The sequence below is a fragment of the Nicotiana tabacum genome, chromosome 18, assembly GCF_000715075.1.
Source record: "Nicotiana tabacum cultivar K326 chromosome 18, ASM71507v2, whole genome shotgun sequence".
NCBI lineage: Eukaryota > Viridiplantae > Streptophyta > Magnoliopsida > Solanales > Solanaceae > Nicotiana > Nicotiana tabacum.
In genome coordinates, this window is record NC_134097.1 from 110674969 (window position 1) to 110691512 (window position 16544).

Sequence of the window (16544 nt, forward strand, 5' to 3'; positions counted from 1 at the left end):
ATATTTCAGTTGTATTCACATGTATTCAGTAGCATTCATTTATATATTTTAGATGTATTAAAAAGTTATGCGTATTCTCTTGTATTCAGTTTTAATCAGTTGTATTTAACTATTTTATTCAGCAGTAGTTAGTTGTATTCAAGTGTTTTATACAACTGTATTCAGTTGTAGTTAGTTATATTCAACTATTTTATTCAGCAGAAGTTAGTTGTATTTTGTTGCATTCAAGAGTTTTATTCAGCTGTATTTAGTTGTATTTTGTTGTATTCAAGTGTTTTATTCAGATGAATTAAGTCGTATTTTTGTTGTATTCAACTGTATACAGTTCTACTCAACTGTATTATTCATATGTATTTCTCTTTATTCAGCTATAATCTTTATTATGTATCTTTCAAATACAGATTAATGAGGGATCGTTTTAGTTCGTTGAGTTAAATTAGGAGAATATCATGTGATTTGATTTCCTTCCGTTTTTAACCAGTTTAACCTTCCAGATTTTGCGCAGATACGTTACTGTATTTAACGTTAATGCCGCTTGAATACAGCTAAATACATGTCAAACTTAGCTGGAATTTCAGGTTTTACGCCTATTTTTTGTTGTATTAATGAGTACAACAGCTTAAATACATGAAATACATTGTATAAAAACATAAAAGGTATCTATAACACGTAATATAACAAATGGTATCTATAAATGGCTAATTAGACCTAAAAGATGGTGCTTTATGAAAAATTCTCAATAAAGATCTTAAAAGCACATTACATTAGTAGGCCCAAACAAGGTGCGTACTTGTAACTAACAAATATTACTCCCTCCGTCCAAATTTATGTGAAGGTATTTGACTAGACACGAATTTTACGAAATAAAGGAAAACTTTTAACATTTGTGGTGTAAAACAAATCATAGAAAGTTGTGTGACTAGAAATCATCTAATTAACGGTAAAAGGGAAAATTTAAAATTTAATTATTAATAAATAAAAAAATGTGTCATTCTATTTGCGATTGACTAAAAAAGAAAGTGTTTCAAATAAGCTGGGACAGAGGTAAAAGGAAGTACAATTTAAGAAAAAGTAGAGGAGAAATTCCGCTTTTACATTGATTTTTTTTTTAACGCAATCGAGTTCTTGTTGATCAATTGCTCTAGTAATTTTCATTTGGCCGGCATGTTATAAAGATGATGGGTCTTATTTAAAACTATTGACCTCCTTCCCTAACTAAAAATCTTTTTTTTCCCCTGTTTTTTCCATATAAGACTTTTGCGAGTTAAGATATTAAATTTATATTATCGTCATTAACTATTGAATATAAAAGATTATATCATCCAAAAAATATATAATAGTGAACATAATTGACATGCACTTTGGCCATCTCAACTCTATTTCCGCCACTTAAACATAATCAACGGTCAAATATATTTTTTTCAGTCACGAAAACTACTTGTTGTGTCAGGATCAAGGAGATTCGATTTGCTTGGTTGGGTTATTTGCTTGCTTATTCCACTTCTTAAATCTTAATCGTTCTTCATTTCACTAATTCATACTAACATGGACCTAAGATAAATTTACTCCTATGCTAATGGATGTGTACATTCGAAAAAATATGTTAGAACTGAACATTACAGAAATCTCAAGAGAAATAAAAAATTGATGGCCTAATCAAATAGTAGTATTATGGTTCTAGAGAAAGTAGCGGTATCTAATCTGAAACTATAGTAAACAGTGTGAAATCAAAGACATTAAATGCCTTTATTATGGACACAAACAGTCATTCCGTTAAATAAATGTGCTAAAACGAAAAATAAAAAAGTTCGGGGAGCAGCTTTAATACATGTACAAGTGAATTTAGGTATTCAGTCTTTCTTTATTTCCCTCTCAATTATTTTTGCTGCTCGTTTCCCTTATTCTCACAGTTTTTCCAAACTCTATTAGCTCAAAAATCAGCAGACTTAAACACTCCTCAACTTCAGCAATGGCTCGAATTTTCTCCTACAAGCATCTCTCTATTGCCCCTCAAACGAACAACCATTTTCTTCCTTCTTCCCTCTACCTCCTCCATTCTCAATCCCCCCTTTCCACTGACAAAGAAGTTGAAACACTTTACCGCATCATAACAATAACACAAACACCAGAGGGACTAAAACATTCACTCAAATCATCACAAATCAGCTTATCAAACGACTTAATTGATAGAGTTCTCAAAAGGGTACGCTTTTCTCACTCAAACCCATTACAAGCTTATGAGTTCTTTAAATTTGCAGCTAAGCGTAAAGGGTTTTACCATACTGGTTTTTCTTTAGACACCATGTTGTATGTACTTGGTAGGAGTCGTAAATTTGACAAGATTTGGGAGGTTTTAGTTGAGATGAAGAGAAAAGATCAATCTTTAATAACACCCAGAACATTTCAAGTTGTTTTGGGTAGAGTTGCTAAGGTTTGTTCAGTTAGGCAAACTGTTGAGGCTTTTTGGGGCTTCAAAAAACTGTTGAAAGAGTTTGGTGTTGATTGTTTTAATGCATTGTTGAGGGCTTTGTGTCAGGAGAAGAGCATGAGTGATGCAAGGAATGTGTACCATAGCTTGAAATGTAAGTTTAGGCCAAATTTGCAGACTTTTAATATACTTTTGTCCGGTTGGAAGTCGTCGGAGGACGCAGAAGGATTTTTTGATGAGATGAGGGATTTGGGTGTTGATCCGGATGTTGTTTCATATAATTGTTTGGTGGATGTGTATTGCAAAGGGAGAGAGATGGAGAAGGCATTTAAGGTGGTGAAGGAGATGAGAGAGAAGGATATTACTCCCGATGTGATAACTTATACGAGTTTAATTGGAGGGTTGGGGTTGGTTGGACAACCCGATAAGGCGAGGGGTGTTTTGAAGGATATGAGGGAGTATGGATGTTACCCGGATGTGGCAGCTTATAATGCTGCAATTAGGAACTTCTGCATTGCGAAGAGGATTGGGGACGCATACAGTTTGATGGATGAGATGATAATGAATGGCTTGAGCCCCAACGCTACTACTTATAACGTGTTCTTAAGGTCATTTTTTTGGGCAAATGATTTGAGAAGTTCGTGGAGTTTGTACCAGAGGATGAAGGAGACTTGGTGCTTACCGAGTACACAGTCATGTATGTTTTTGATCAGGTTGATCAGGAGACATGATAAGGTGGAGATGGCACTTGAGTTGTGGGATGACATGATGGAGAGAGGATTCGGCTCGTATATTTTGGTCTCTGATGTTTTGTTTGATTTGCTTTGTGATCTGGGGAAGTTGGTGGAGGCAGAAAGATGTTTCTTGCAAATGGTGGATAAAGGGCAAAAGCCAAGTAATGTTTCTTTTAGGAGGATCAAGGTGCTTATGGAATTGGCTAATAAACAAGAGGCTCTTAAGGTTTTGTCAGAAAAGATGGCTTCGTTTGGTTCCTCCACCCAACTGATCCAAGATGATAAAGCAGAATATGAACAATCAAGTTCTGACTTTGCAACCTGCTGAATGCTGATATTATTCCTGTACGTTACTAATGGTCCAATGAGTTCTTCGGTCCTTGATTCGATGCGTTGGTTGAATTATGTAGAGGTGGACTCTTCAATTAATGGACCTTTCACTGTAAGCCTCTAATCCAGAACTCGACAAATGAGGTTTGTCTATTTATGTATTTAAAAATTAGAAAATCAGTTGCATTAGTTTTTTTGTTTTTTTTGTTTGTTATAATTTTTGTTCTGCCTGCTCTTTCTAAATTTGTTTGGTGAAGTGCTTCTATTAACCTTGACATCATCTTGCATTTTGGGTCCTAGGTTCTTCGTCATGTCTTGTTGAAGCTGTTCCACATATCTTGTATGACCTGATCTCAGTTAATATTAAATTCCATAGTGTGGGTTCACCAGTTCAGTTTAGGTTCAGAGCAAGTATTTATCCCTTTTGAGCTGAGTAGCATTTGTTGTTTTAGTCTTCTAGCACTGAAGGCTGATGTAGGCACTAGGCTAATAGACATATTCTCTGCCTTTTCATTCTTCCATTTCGAGATATCCTGAGAAATTTTGGCCGGGGAGGGCGGGTGGAGTAGTTTTTTACTCACCTGCTAATCGGTACTAGTAGTGTCACCCAGATGATCAGCATGCTTGCTTATTATTCTTGTGCAGATGATGATTACTCAATGTGAAGTATATTTTTCATGCTCAAGTCTGAATGTTTGGTATACTGCCACAATGATAGCTCCTGTCAAATATAACTTGAATATTTGAGAGTGAAATCTCTTTCGTTTCTTCTTGGTGGTGGCTGTTTATGGCTATTATATATTACTGACAAACCTTCTCTGTACTAGATAGTAATAACTATAACACTAAACAGAATACCTCTAGTTAAACCTTTGAACTACCCTCTCCGGTTAATGAAAAGTGAGTTTGGAATGAATATGATGGGAGGATGCACCTTCTTTCTTGGGTTACAAATAAAACAAACTGAGATTTTTTTTAAAGTCACTCCAAGTATCTGAGGAACTCATCTCAAAGTTTGAAATGGAAAAGGCAAAGTCTTCTGAAACTCCCATGAGCACATCTACGTATCTGGATAAAGATGAGAATGGTAAGAGTGTGAATGAAAAGCAATACAGGAGAATAATTGGCTCATTACTCTACTTGACTTCCAGTCGACCAAATATCATGTTTAATATATGTAAGTGCACTAGATTCTGCCTGAATCCAGAAGAGTCACATATGAATACAATTAAAAGAATCATTATACTTGATTGGAACCCAGACATATGGTCTGTAGTATCCAAAGACAGTTGATTTTGATCTAATTTGTTACTCAATTGCAAACTTTGCAAGTGATAAAGTTGACAGGAAAAGCACAAGTAGCCTATGTTAGTTCCTAGGGAAGTCACTAGTTATCAAGAAGCAAGGATCAGTTGTACTTTCCTCTGTATAAGCATAATATATATGCATTGTGAAGTAGTTGTACACAACTCCTATGGATATATACTTGTTTATTATAGTAATACTAGTATTATTACAACATTAACTACAACGGTTATCACTAACCTTAACTACTAAGCTTCAGTTGGATATCTGAAAACAATAACTACTACGCTTCATTGTCAAACAAGTTGAGGTCGGCTTTATAAACCCTCACTAACCATGTTTCTCCATTTAAATTCATCTCATGGCAACATTATACAAAATGAAAATATTAATAAAAAAGTACTAGAAGTTCTCTATATTTTCTACTGACATCAAAATCTTTAATAGGGTTAAAAGACTCTAAAAAGCGTAGATCTAAAGTAGATGTACTAAGATGACCAACACATATTCCAAACTAATTGGTATCGCCTATACATCTCTTATTTTTTCCGTTGCGCCTTATCTTTTACTAGTGTTATCGGTCTAGCTAAAATTATGTTCAACATGCAAGAATAAAGCACATTGAGATCAGATATCATTTCATTCGCGATCATGTTGCTAGAAGAGATGTTGAAAGTTTTTTTGTGCAATTTGAAGATCAATTGGCCGAGAGAGATTATGCATTAAGGGATCGAATTGGAGGGAAGTTGTAGTGTCAAAATTTTAAAACCAAAATAATTGCATTCATTGGAAACTGGTGTCTTTTCATTGCTATCTCTTCCGAAAAGTTTTTATCTGGATTCAAGGGAAAGTAACTGTTCCGAGAAGACATTATCCATCTCTAGACTCTTTAAGGCAAGAGACAATCTATTCTTCTTGCATTTTGAATTCTTCTGTGAAATTTGTATATGAAAACAGAAGGGCAGTCAATCTAAACCCATTAGAAAAAGTTCTAAGGGTTAAGAAAGTTTCGAATCCATGGCCAAGAAGACCGCAGAAACTGTTTGAGGTTGAAATAGATTCATCAAGCTACTCCCAGCCGAGCGGGAGTCATTGCATGAGTCTAGTTTCGGCAAATATGAAACATATGTGACAGAGAAGAAGGAAAGTGACCAATTTCAACAAAGTCAAGGTTCGCCAGGAAAATCAAGGCAGATGGGATATTGATTTTTTTTTTATTATAGATAAATTTATATTTCTGGACAAGTCCGCCAAACAGAGGTATGTGATATTTAAATCAGAACCCATTACCTCTGAAAGAATCGGTGGTTTTAAACTTCTAAAAGAAGTAATATCTTTTGATCGTTGAGTACAACAACATACCCAGTATTATCCCACACTGTAGGGTCTGGGGAGGGTAGTGTGTACGCAGTCCTTACTCCTACCTTGTGAGGAAGGCCGGAGAAAGTCTTTGGTAAGTGCCCAAACAAAGTATATGAGGATCTTGTTAGAATGTTTTGTGCAAATTTAAACGTAACAGAGGATGGTGGTTTGGCCACCATAGTTGCAGGTAGAAGACTGGTCATTGACTCATTGATGAGGAAAAGTTTGATGAAGTCTTTAAGACTAAGTTTGTTGGGGATTCAATGTTTTTCAAGAATATTTGGCTAGAAAATTACAAAATTCTCGTTGAAGAGGTCAGAACTCAACTCAATGAGAGTTCTCAAGAAAATTTAGAAAACCGAATGAGTGCACGTCCACATGCATTAAGGTTTGAACACATAATGATTGCTCACATAGTGGACACAGTATATTTCCCAGAATACCGTCATATAGTCAACTCACTAAATGGGATGTATACACTCTGTTCAGTTTGTTCTGCTATGAAAAGTTAAAATTATCCATTTGGATAAAATAACTACATGATTGGGGGTTCTGCTGATTAATGTGCCTCGAATAGTTTGCCATATGAAAAAAGAAAGGATCTACTATGACTTGGGAAATGTGCCTACTTTTTCATCCACCTTCTGACTCCATTTCCGGTGGAATTTCACTCCTTTTCTGGTGAAATTTCTCCTTCGCATAGCATGGGGGAAAAGCTCTTCTTTATTTCAGGTGACAGTCTTACGAGCTTATCGACATCAGTGAAGACAATGAAAGATGGTTCTTATGGATTGAAAGGGGCAGTAGATTTACAAGTAAAATTAAGATTGACGAGGACAACATCAAATGGGTATGTGAGCAAATGTACCAAGCTTCACGGGGCGCCGGGAATCTCTACAGAAGGTGGGGGAGAAAGATACAAGCCTATTTATACAGGGTATACCAAAATTACAATGTTTATGGCAGATACATCAGAATTGAAACTTGGATTGGAGACAGGAAATCTGCAATCATAATGCCAGAAAACGATTACAACTGGGGGTAGGGAGATATAGCAGGAAGAATATTACAATTTTTGGGGAAGGCTTCCAACTACAAGTTCAAAAAATTTGCAGATGTACAAAAGAGATCCTTTCTAGCGGCTGCAAAGATTCCACAATGGCCTACACAAGTTAACGAGCAAGTAGAGGTTGTTGATGCTACTGAAGGTGTTGCTGCTGCCGATGAAAGCTCCCAATTCCTATCCAAGTGCCTGATTGGATGTTTCAACGACCCTTTCAATCAAAGCCCCAAAGCTGAAGTCATCCAAAAATGGTTTATCACAAGGTGGAAAGTAATAGCCGGTCTCATGGTCACTCCGATGGCTCACAATCAGTTCCTCTTCGAGCTACCATCGAGACAGGAAGCAGCTAGGGTAAAAGTAGGGGATTGGTTCTGGAATGGTAGACACTTAACCCTTGAGTGGTGGTCGCCGGAATCTGGGTCATCTCCAACCAAAGGTGAAATGGGACAGAAGTGGATCAAAGCCTTTGGAATTCCTCTGCATGGCTGGACATCAGCAACTTTTCGCTTCATAGGAGATAAGTTTGGAGGATTCATAGGCACCGATGAGGACACGAAAAACAGGGCCCACATGTTCTGGGCCAGAATCTGTGTAAAAGACAAGGAGATGAGTTACCCAGGGGTTGTCGAGTTAAAAATAGGCATCAGGAGCTACAAGATTTCAGTTTTGGAGGACGTACTCATAAAACCTGCAAATTCCGGCGAGGTTTCAGTCGCCGTCAGAGTAGAGAAGGCGGCAGTCTTTGATAAACCCTCCTCGAGTCAAGCGAAGGACCCAACAAAGAACCCAGTGGTCTTTAACCATAATAGACCGATCATCTTTAATTCAAAAGTGGCTGACGTGGCAGCCTCAAGCTCAGGGCAGTACAAGCTACCAGCTGTGAGGCACACTAAATCAAATGGTGGGGTTAAAGAGAGGGCTCAAAATTTGGGCCTCTTAGTGGATCGTGAATATTACAAAAAGGGCCCAAAAGACAAGCATGCACTGAGGGGGAAATTAACAAAGCAAATCTGGAGAGCAACTGGGCCTAAAATTGACCCATGTGTTTTGAAGCCCAACCCCTACATCTCTGTAAATTATTTTGACCCACTAATGGTAGAACTAGAAGCTTCCTTCTCAGAAGGGCCCAGTGTTAAACCTCCTTCAATAACCCACTGCGACTCAGAGGCAGACGACGAAGGAGAAAAGGTTCTGCAAAAAATCTCAAGGAAAATGCCACAATCAACTGAAGCTGTAGACAGTACAGATGTCGAGCTCTCTTCCTGCGACACACTTGCTCTCCCATGGTATGAACAGGGCTCTTCAAGCATGCAAGTAATTGATACCCCAAATATTTACGAGCATACAAGATGGACAAAGACTGTGATGTTAAAGGCATGCAAGGCTTTTGGGGTTAACGTAGAAGGGTTTGAGCATGAGATTATGGGCATCATCCTCCGAATGGATCAAAAGCGGCAAATGCAGCTATAGAAACAAAAGTCACCAGGCAGGGAAAAGAGAAGGGATAAGAAAAAGCAAGAAACAGAACTGGAAAGACTGAAATGGGGCCTAAATTACGAGGGTAAAAGGAAAGGGGATAGGGACAGGTTTTACAAAGCTTTTTCGGGATGAAAGTAAAAATATTAAGCTGGAACGTGCGGGGATTGAATGAAGCTGATAAAAGGACTACAACTTCATCACTGATTAAGAAGTGGAAGCCGAATATTGTTTGTTTACAAGAAACAAAAATTGAAGAATTCCCAGTATCCTGGATTAGGCAAATATGGGGTAATCATTGGGTTGAGTGGGCAGAGTTGAAATCTGTAGGTAACGGTGGAGGAATTATCATCCTATGAGACAAAAGACAATGGGCAAACAGGGATACTCATCAAGGTTACTACACTATCATGCATGCTAGAAAGTCTGCATGAACAATTCAAATGGTGTTTTACAGGGGTGTATGGGCCATACACAAATCCTGAAAGAGAGGAACTATGGCTAGAACTTGCAGCAATCAGATCTATCTGGAATGAGCAATGGGTTATAGGGGGTGATTTCAATGTTTGTAGGTATGAAAGTGAAAGATACAATTGTGTTAGAAGGTCCAGGGCCATGGTATCCTTCTCAGACATCATTCAAGACCTGAGTATTATAGACTTGCCTCTACAAGGAGCTTATTATACCTGGTTCAGAGGTGAAGACTCATTGCAAGCTTCAAGAATAGACAGGTTCTTAATTTCCCCTGAATGGTGCGACAGTTTCAAAGCTATCAAGCAGCTAGCCCTCCCAAGAGTGATCTCTGATCACAGACCCCTACTTCTTGATTGTGGCGACTGGGAAGCCACCCCCTCTTATTTCAAATTCGAGAATATGTGGCTACAGATGGAGAGTTTCATTGATAAGATTAAAAATTGGTGGCAGAGCTATGTGATAGAAGGCAACCCAGATTTTATACTTGTGCAGAAACTGAGAAGGCTCAAGGCAGACATCACTAATTGGAACAGAGAGGAGTTTGGCAGACTGGAAACACAAAAGACTAAACTATTGGAGGAGTTAGCAATGCTGGAGCAAACAACAGAGAGCAGGACCCAAGCACAAGTTGAAAAGGAGAAACTAATGCAGATAAGAGTGGAATTACAGCAAATAGCAAGGGTTGATGACATCTTATGGAGACAAAAATCAAAATGTTTATGGCTTAAAGAAGGTGACAGGAACACTAAGTTCTTTCAGAAAATGGCTAACTCCCACAGAAGGAACAATTACATTGATAGACTAAAGATAGGGGAGGAAATCATTGAGGACCAAGAATCCATCAAAGCTGAAATCCTAAGCTTTTATCAGGGGCTCTATTCAGAAAGTGAGCAATGGAGGCCTAGTGTCAACTTTGAAAACTTAGCTAGGATCTCGATGGAGGAAGAAGTGTGGCTGGAAAGAGCCTTTGAAGAAGAAGAAGTGATGGCATCCATCAATTCTTGTGCACCAGATAAAGCCCCAGGACCTGATGGCTACACAATGGCTTTTTACCAAAAAACTTGGAACTTTATCAAGCCGGACATTATGGCAGCAATCAACCATTTCCACCATAACTGTCATATGGTAAAGTCCAGCAATGCCTCCTTCATTGCACTTGTCCCGAAGAAAAAAGGTGCAGTAGAGCTCAAGGACTTTAGACCAATAAGCCTTATTGGAAGTGTGTATAAGATAGTAGCTAAACTGCTGGTAGAAAGAATGAAGACAGTGATGGGGAAGCTAATCTCAGGGGAACAGAATGCATTCCTAAAAGATAGACAGATAATTGATGCAGCTCTTATTGCAAATGAGCTGCTGGATGAGAGACTTAAAAGTGGAGTCCCTGGAATCCTATGTAAACTAGACATAGAGAAGGCATTTGATCAAGTCAACTGGTCCTATCTTCTGTCAACACTAAGGGGAATGGGATTTGGTGAAAGATGGATAAGGTGGATCAAGTTCAGTCTAACCACTGTCAAATACTCAATTCTCATCAACAGTCTCCAGTTGGCTTTTTCTCCCCTCAAAAAAGGATTAGGCAGGGAGACCCTCTCTCGCCTTTTCTCTTCATCATAGCAATGGAAGGTTTGAGCAAAATGCTTGATAAAGCAAGGCAATTAGAATGGATTCAAGGGTTCAAGATAAGCAGCAACTCAGGGAATTCAATCTCAATCTCCCATCTGTTATACGCAGATGACACACTAATCTTCTGTGGGGCTGAAAAACTGCAGCTGCAGTACCTCAATCTAACCCTCCTCATTTTTGAATCTATTTCAGGTCTACACATAAACATGGTGAAAATCATGATATATCCTGTCAATGTGGTGCCTAACTTAGACGAGCTGGCTGATATAATGAGTTGTGACATTGGCTCATTTCCTACTACCTACCTCGGACTGCCCTTGGGAGCAAAACATAAGTCAGTGGAGGTATGGAATGGTGTGATTGAGAAAGTGGAGAAAAGGTTAGCAACTTGGCAGATGCAGTATCTCTCAATGGGTGGAAGGGTGACTCTGATCAACAGTGTTTTGGACAGCATACCAACCTACATCATGTCCCTATTCCCTATGCCAAGTAAAGTTCAAAAGCAGCTGGACAAATTGAGAAGATCCTTTTTATGGGAAGGTAACAGTGAAGGTCACAAATTCCATTTGGTGAAGTGGGCAACTGTAACTCAACCAAGGTCACTAGGTGATCTGGGCATTAGAGATCTTTCAAAACACAACAAGAGTTTGCTAATGAAGTGGCATTGGAGATATGGGCAAGAAGGCACAAGCTTATGGAAGGAAATAGTAAAAGCCAAATATGGTCACCTGGATAATTGGAGTACCAGAACCACAAGAGCTCCTCATGGGAAGCACATCAACAGCCTAAAGGAAGTCTTCCAACAAGAAGTGTCCTTCAAAGTTGGTAATGGAGCACATGTGAAATTTTGGAAGGATAAGTGGCTAGGGAACTTCACACTTCAAGAAACTTTCCCCACTCTATTCCACCTGGCTACTAATCCTAACTCAACAGTCGCACAAAATAGATCCAACAACACTTGGGAGGTCCTTTTCAGGAGAAACATACAAGACTGGGAGATTGAAGAAGTGCTTGACCTACTTGGAAGGTTAGCAAATTGTACAGTGAGTATCCAACACACGGATAATCTACGATGGGGCACTTCTAAGGAAGGGGCATATACAGTGAAGGCAGGCTACAATAAACTTTGTGCTTTGAATGAAGTTATTGACATGTGGCCTTGGAAGCTAATCTGGAAAACCAAAATGCCTACAAAGGTCAGCTGTTTTGCATGGACGACTCTTAAAGGTGCTATTTTGACACAAGACAATCTTTGTAGGAGGAGCTTCCAGATTGTTAATAGATGCCACATGTGTAAGCTAAACTCAGAATCAATCAATCACCTATTTCTGCATTGCACAGTGGCTATTGATCTCTGGCACATGTTCTTCTCAATTTTTGGTATCAGCTGGACACTACCTCAGAACATTAAGGAAGCAGTTGAAAGCTGGAGCTTTTGGAAAGTCAGCAAGGCCATTAAAAGTATCTGGAAAATGGTCCCAGGTTGCATATTTTGGTGTCTTTGGACAGAAAAGAATCGAAGATGTTTTGAAGGCATTTCAACTCCTATTCACTTTTTGAAAGCTAGATGTCTGGTGTATCTTTTTAGTTGGAGTAATATCTTCCCTGTAAATAATGTTATCCCCTTTCTAGACTTTATTGGCTCAATGAGCCTAGCCTGATGGCCCTTTTTTTTTGTTAGCTCCCTATGATTAGAATAGCACATGATGTACTGGAGCTAACATTTCTTCTTTTGTACTAACTGCATCTTCTTGATGCCAGCAATACAACACCTTACTTCATCAAAAAAAAAAATAGTTTGCCATATGAAATGTTAATCACTTGGTTGCTTGAACATGAAGGCGTCAGTCTTGAAGGTTCAAAAGAGAAAGTTATCAAAAGCACTTACAATGAGAAGGCTTTTGAGATTATGAATTTTGCCATGGAGAATGAGAAGTGGGTGAGAAAAATCGAATTAGAACCAATGCCTCCAACCCAATTTGCTGGATCAACAGCGAGATATTACTTCTTGGTGGTCGCTTGTGCCTAAGAAGCACGACATTGATGAGGTTTTGAAAAGTTCAGAAGCCTGGAAAAGGTGATATATGTCTGCGAAAGGAAGGACTTGAATGGCATGATTACAACGTTGAACTCTGAGGGGCTAGAGTAGTCAGGAAAATAGACTGTATTGAGAATCAAGTGCACAATCAGTTTGACCAACTTGGAGCACCGCTTTTTAAAGTTGTCAGTGAGCATTTGGCTAATATTGACTGACTGAATTTTCTGAGAAGTTTTAAACTGATTATGGATGGATAACTTTGTATTTGGTTTGGCTGACTGTAAAATATATTTAATTCTTTTTCTTGCTTATTTCATTCTGGTAAGCAGGCAAGGGCAACTACACAAGCAATAAGGCATCGCCTGCGGCTTCTAATCCAATTACAAGCTCTACTGGGGATTCTGATCCCGAATAGGGATTTTAAGTCACTGTGGATGGTTAATTATCTTTTGATTTTGAACTGATTAATTATCATCAGTAGTATAATGTTTATTATTGTAGTTATCTGTTGTCTACTTGAGTGTTTTGGTTGATGTCAAAAGTAAAAGGGGGGAGAAGATGGGTCAATAGACGGGGAGTTTCATATAAAGAGGAAAATCACATAGATAGGGGGAGTTCAATTCTGCATGAACAGAGGAAGCATATAAATAGAGGGAGTATTATTTTATATTATTAATTACAATATGACTTATTTTAAACTTCAGGTTTGCCATTATCAAAAGGGTGAGATTTTTAGTTTTGAGAAATATTTCAATGGTGACAAAATTGAAGTGAAAAAAACTTGATTAATTGAGATTACGTGATGTGTTTGACAGGATAATGTCGCTTGAAGGAGTCAAGTCATGAAGAGCATACACACGAGTTGAATGATACACCCCAAAGAAGTAGTTCAAGTAGAAGATGCATCAAGTCAGATGAAAGGAGTTATTGAATCATCATAAAATAGAAGAATGATTTAGATGAAGACAAAGACAAGACAGCAAGAAGAAAGAACTGAACGAGGAAGATTCAGTCAGACAAGTGTGCAAGTGTAAATAGTGCACCAATTATTGAGTGAGGTATCAAGTTTCAAAAGAAGGTTATCACAAGAAGGGAATTAATTGAAGATTTGAAGCCATTAGGATGAAAAAGCACGGTGCAGGAATTAAGGACTTTGTCAGATTTTGAACAAGAAAGTTACCCAGACAAGCATGCTGAGGAATTTACAATAGCAAGTGAAGGACAACATTCACAGGTAAATATTCTTAGCCTTGCATTATCTATGCTCTTGAAAAAGCTATTTGGTGCATTGAAGAGTAGAGACTGAAAAAGGAAAAGCTTGTACTGTGAAGGGCTGCTATATTTGTGGTGAGCAAGCTGAAAAACCACTTTTATTCTTTTGTTGGTGAGCGAGAAAAAATTAACCTTGTAAGCCTTTTGTGGGGATCAAGATAACTATAGTTTTGTGGTAATCATACTCGTTACTTGTAACTGAGCAAAATAAGAAAAGAAAGAGTGATAGAATCCCTTGGAAGTCAAGGAAGCTGAATATAGGCTAAATGTTTGGGGTCTTTGGACAAAAGTCCAAACCAATACAAAAACTATGGGAAAGTGATACGGTATAGCCGCTCTCAAAATAATAGTCGAAAAAATGTGTGTGTACAAAAGCATATAAACTTTATATATTTTTGCGGCTACCAAATGTAAATAGTTCTGTTGGCAGGCTAAAAGTGATCTTTGCCCTGCGTATGTTCTTTCTGTTTACTGCTTTCTTATTCTTCTAACTACTTAATATTTACACTTCGATTGTCTATCATTTGACCCTGCCCAGAATATCCGAGTTTTACTAAGTTGTTTTACAACTTACAAAGTTCTTTTTAATAAAAACTGTAATCTATCTTGGAAGTCATTAGCAAGAACATGATAATCATCTGACGATCATTTAAGGTGTGGTGCAGCTTCCCATTACTACATTATACCGTGTAAAAATTTATCCATATTTGGTGTTTACACCAAATTATAGTAATTTACTGTAGTTAAGTTATAATTTAAGGTGAGAATGTGTATTATTTAATTATGATTTAGTGATAAGACTTGAGAGTATATATACATATATCATATATTTATAGGGTTAGTGTAAACGCTAGATGCCTATAAGATTTTACCTGGTACCGTTGGATGACGTCTAGTAAAAGTAAAAGTTTAGAGGCCTATTGCAGGACTTTGGCTGTGATATAGAAAGGACAAAAGGAACTATTTAAGTTTTTTTCCTCGGAATTGTAAAGGCCCCGTTTGCTTTTGTTATTATTAAATCTCGATTTGAACACTGAGTAATTAAATAAATTTCATCAAAATAAATTCCATCTAAATAATTTCCTTTAAGCTTAACTTGTTTGAATTTAAGCAAAATACATAAAGATTCCATTAAACTTGTCTAAAAAACAAGTTTGAACACTTAAATAAAACGGGTGTTCTTTTACCCCTCTATTCTTGTTCGGAGTGAATTAAATATCACTCCATATGCTGACGCGGAAAAAAATTTATTATATAAAAAGGGTAGGCGCGTTGGACCGGAAATAACACAGAATTTTCCCTCCCCCTCATCTTCTTAACGGCCTCCTCTCTTCTTCGTCTCAAACACCCTTTTTTTAATTTCCAAGCCAAATTTAATCTTTTTTACTCAAATCAATTTAGTCTAAGCTAAAGTAATGCTTGTTTGCCGGAAAAATCAAATTTCGTGGAATGGAATTATGATAAGCCATAACAAGGTGTTTGCCGGAAAAATCAAATGTCACCGGAAAAAGGAATTTCTTTTTGCCTTTTTTGTTCTATTTCCTCTTCTTCTTCCATTTTTTTTTTTTGTCATTTACTTCTATCGCAAATTCAACTTGATTCTTTTCTCATACTTTAATTGAGATGATTGCAGTGCATGCTTCTTCGTAAATTTCTACTTTTTAAGATGAAATTTCTTGTACACTTTGAATTTGGTACTATGGGTATGTTATTATTTATTTGAGATTGTGTAATTATAGAAAAACATTACTTTCGCCTAATTTTTCTTTCTCTGCTTTTTTGTTATGGCGGAGGTTACTATAATTTTCCATTTTCGTTAGAAGGGCGGGAGCTACGTCGGCGATCGCCGACGGGACTTGGGGAAGGGATATGAAAAGAAAAAATAGTGAAAGAAAGAAGAGAACAAGATTTAAAAAGAAAAGAAAAAAGAGAAAACAAGTAAAATTAAATAATATCTGACGTGGCAAAATTATAGGGAGAGTGCAAATTCACTCCAAACTAGAATAGGGTAAAAGAACACTCGTTTAGTTAAGTGTTTAAACCTGTTTTTTGGACAACTTTAAAGGGAAACTTATGTATTTTTCCTTGAATTTAATACCATACTTTGATGACTCCATGCATCATATGAGTCCATGACGAATACTGAAGAAGTCCAAAATCTTTACTATGGGTGAGTTATATAACTGCCAGTTCCCTTTCACAATAATAATTTTCTTTGACTTCAAGTTTTGTACATTAACATGTATAAGAATTATTTATACAATAGGTATCTTGCTTGACAAAAAAATTACACTAAAATGTAATTAACTTGCTATAGGAGGTTAAACAACACTAATGGTATAAACAAATTTTATTGCTTACTGCTTTAAACTCCACCTTCTCACAGTACTATATGTAAAATTATATAAACTTATTTAATAATTATATATACTTAGAAGA

At 37.3% G+C, this 16544-nt stretch overlaps 1 protein-coding gene across 2 annotated transcripts; it reads left to right on the forward strand.

Moving 5' to 3' along the window:
* Positions 1 to 1857: 1857 nt before the first annotated feature.
* Positions 1858 to 14542, forward strand: LOC107796606 (putative pentatricopeptide repeat-containing protein At1g02420). 2 transcript variants are annotated; one of them, XM_016619398.2, is made up of 2 exons: positions 1858 to 3636; positions 13649 to 14542. In XM_016619398.2, the coding sequence occupies exon 1, from the start codon at positions 1970 to 1972 to the stop codon at positions 3488 to 3490; it is 1521 nt and encodes a 506-aa protein (XP_016474884.2). In that variant the 5' UTR covers positions 1858 to 1969; the 3' UTR covers positions 3491 to 3636; positions 13649 to 14542. The 2 variants fall into 2 exon arrangements, with proteins under 2 accessions (XP_016474884.2, XP_016474885.2); XM_016619399.2 differs by having other exon boundaries at positions 1858 to 3604.
* Positions 14543 to 16544: the final 2002 nt, after the last annotated feature.

Excerpts from the sequence above, each read along its gene's own strand:
- LOC107796606 (XM_016619398.2), top strand. The coding sequence starts at position 1,970 with ATGGCTCGAATTTTCTCCTACAAGCATCTCTCTATTGCCCCTCAAACG.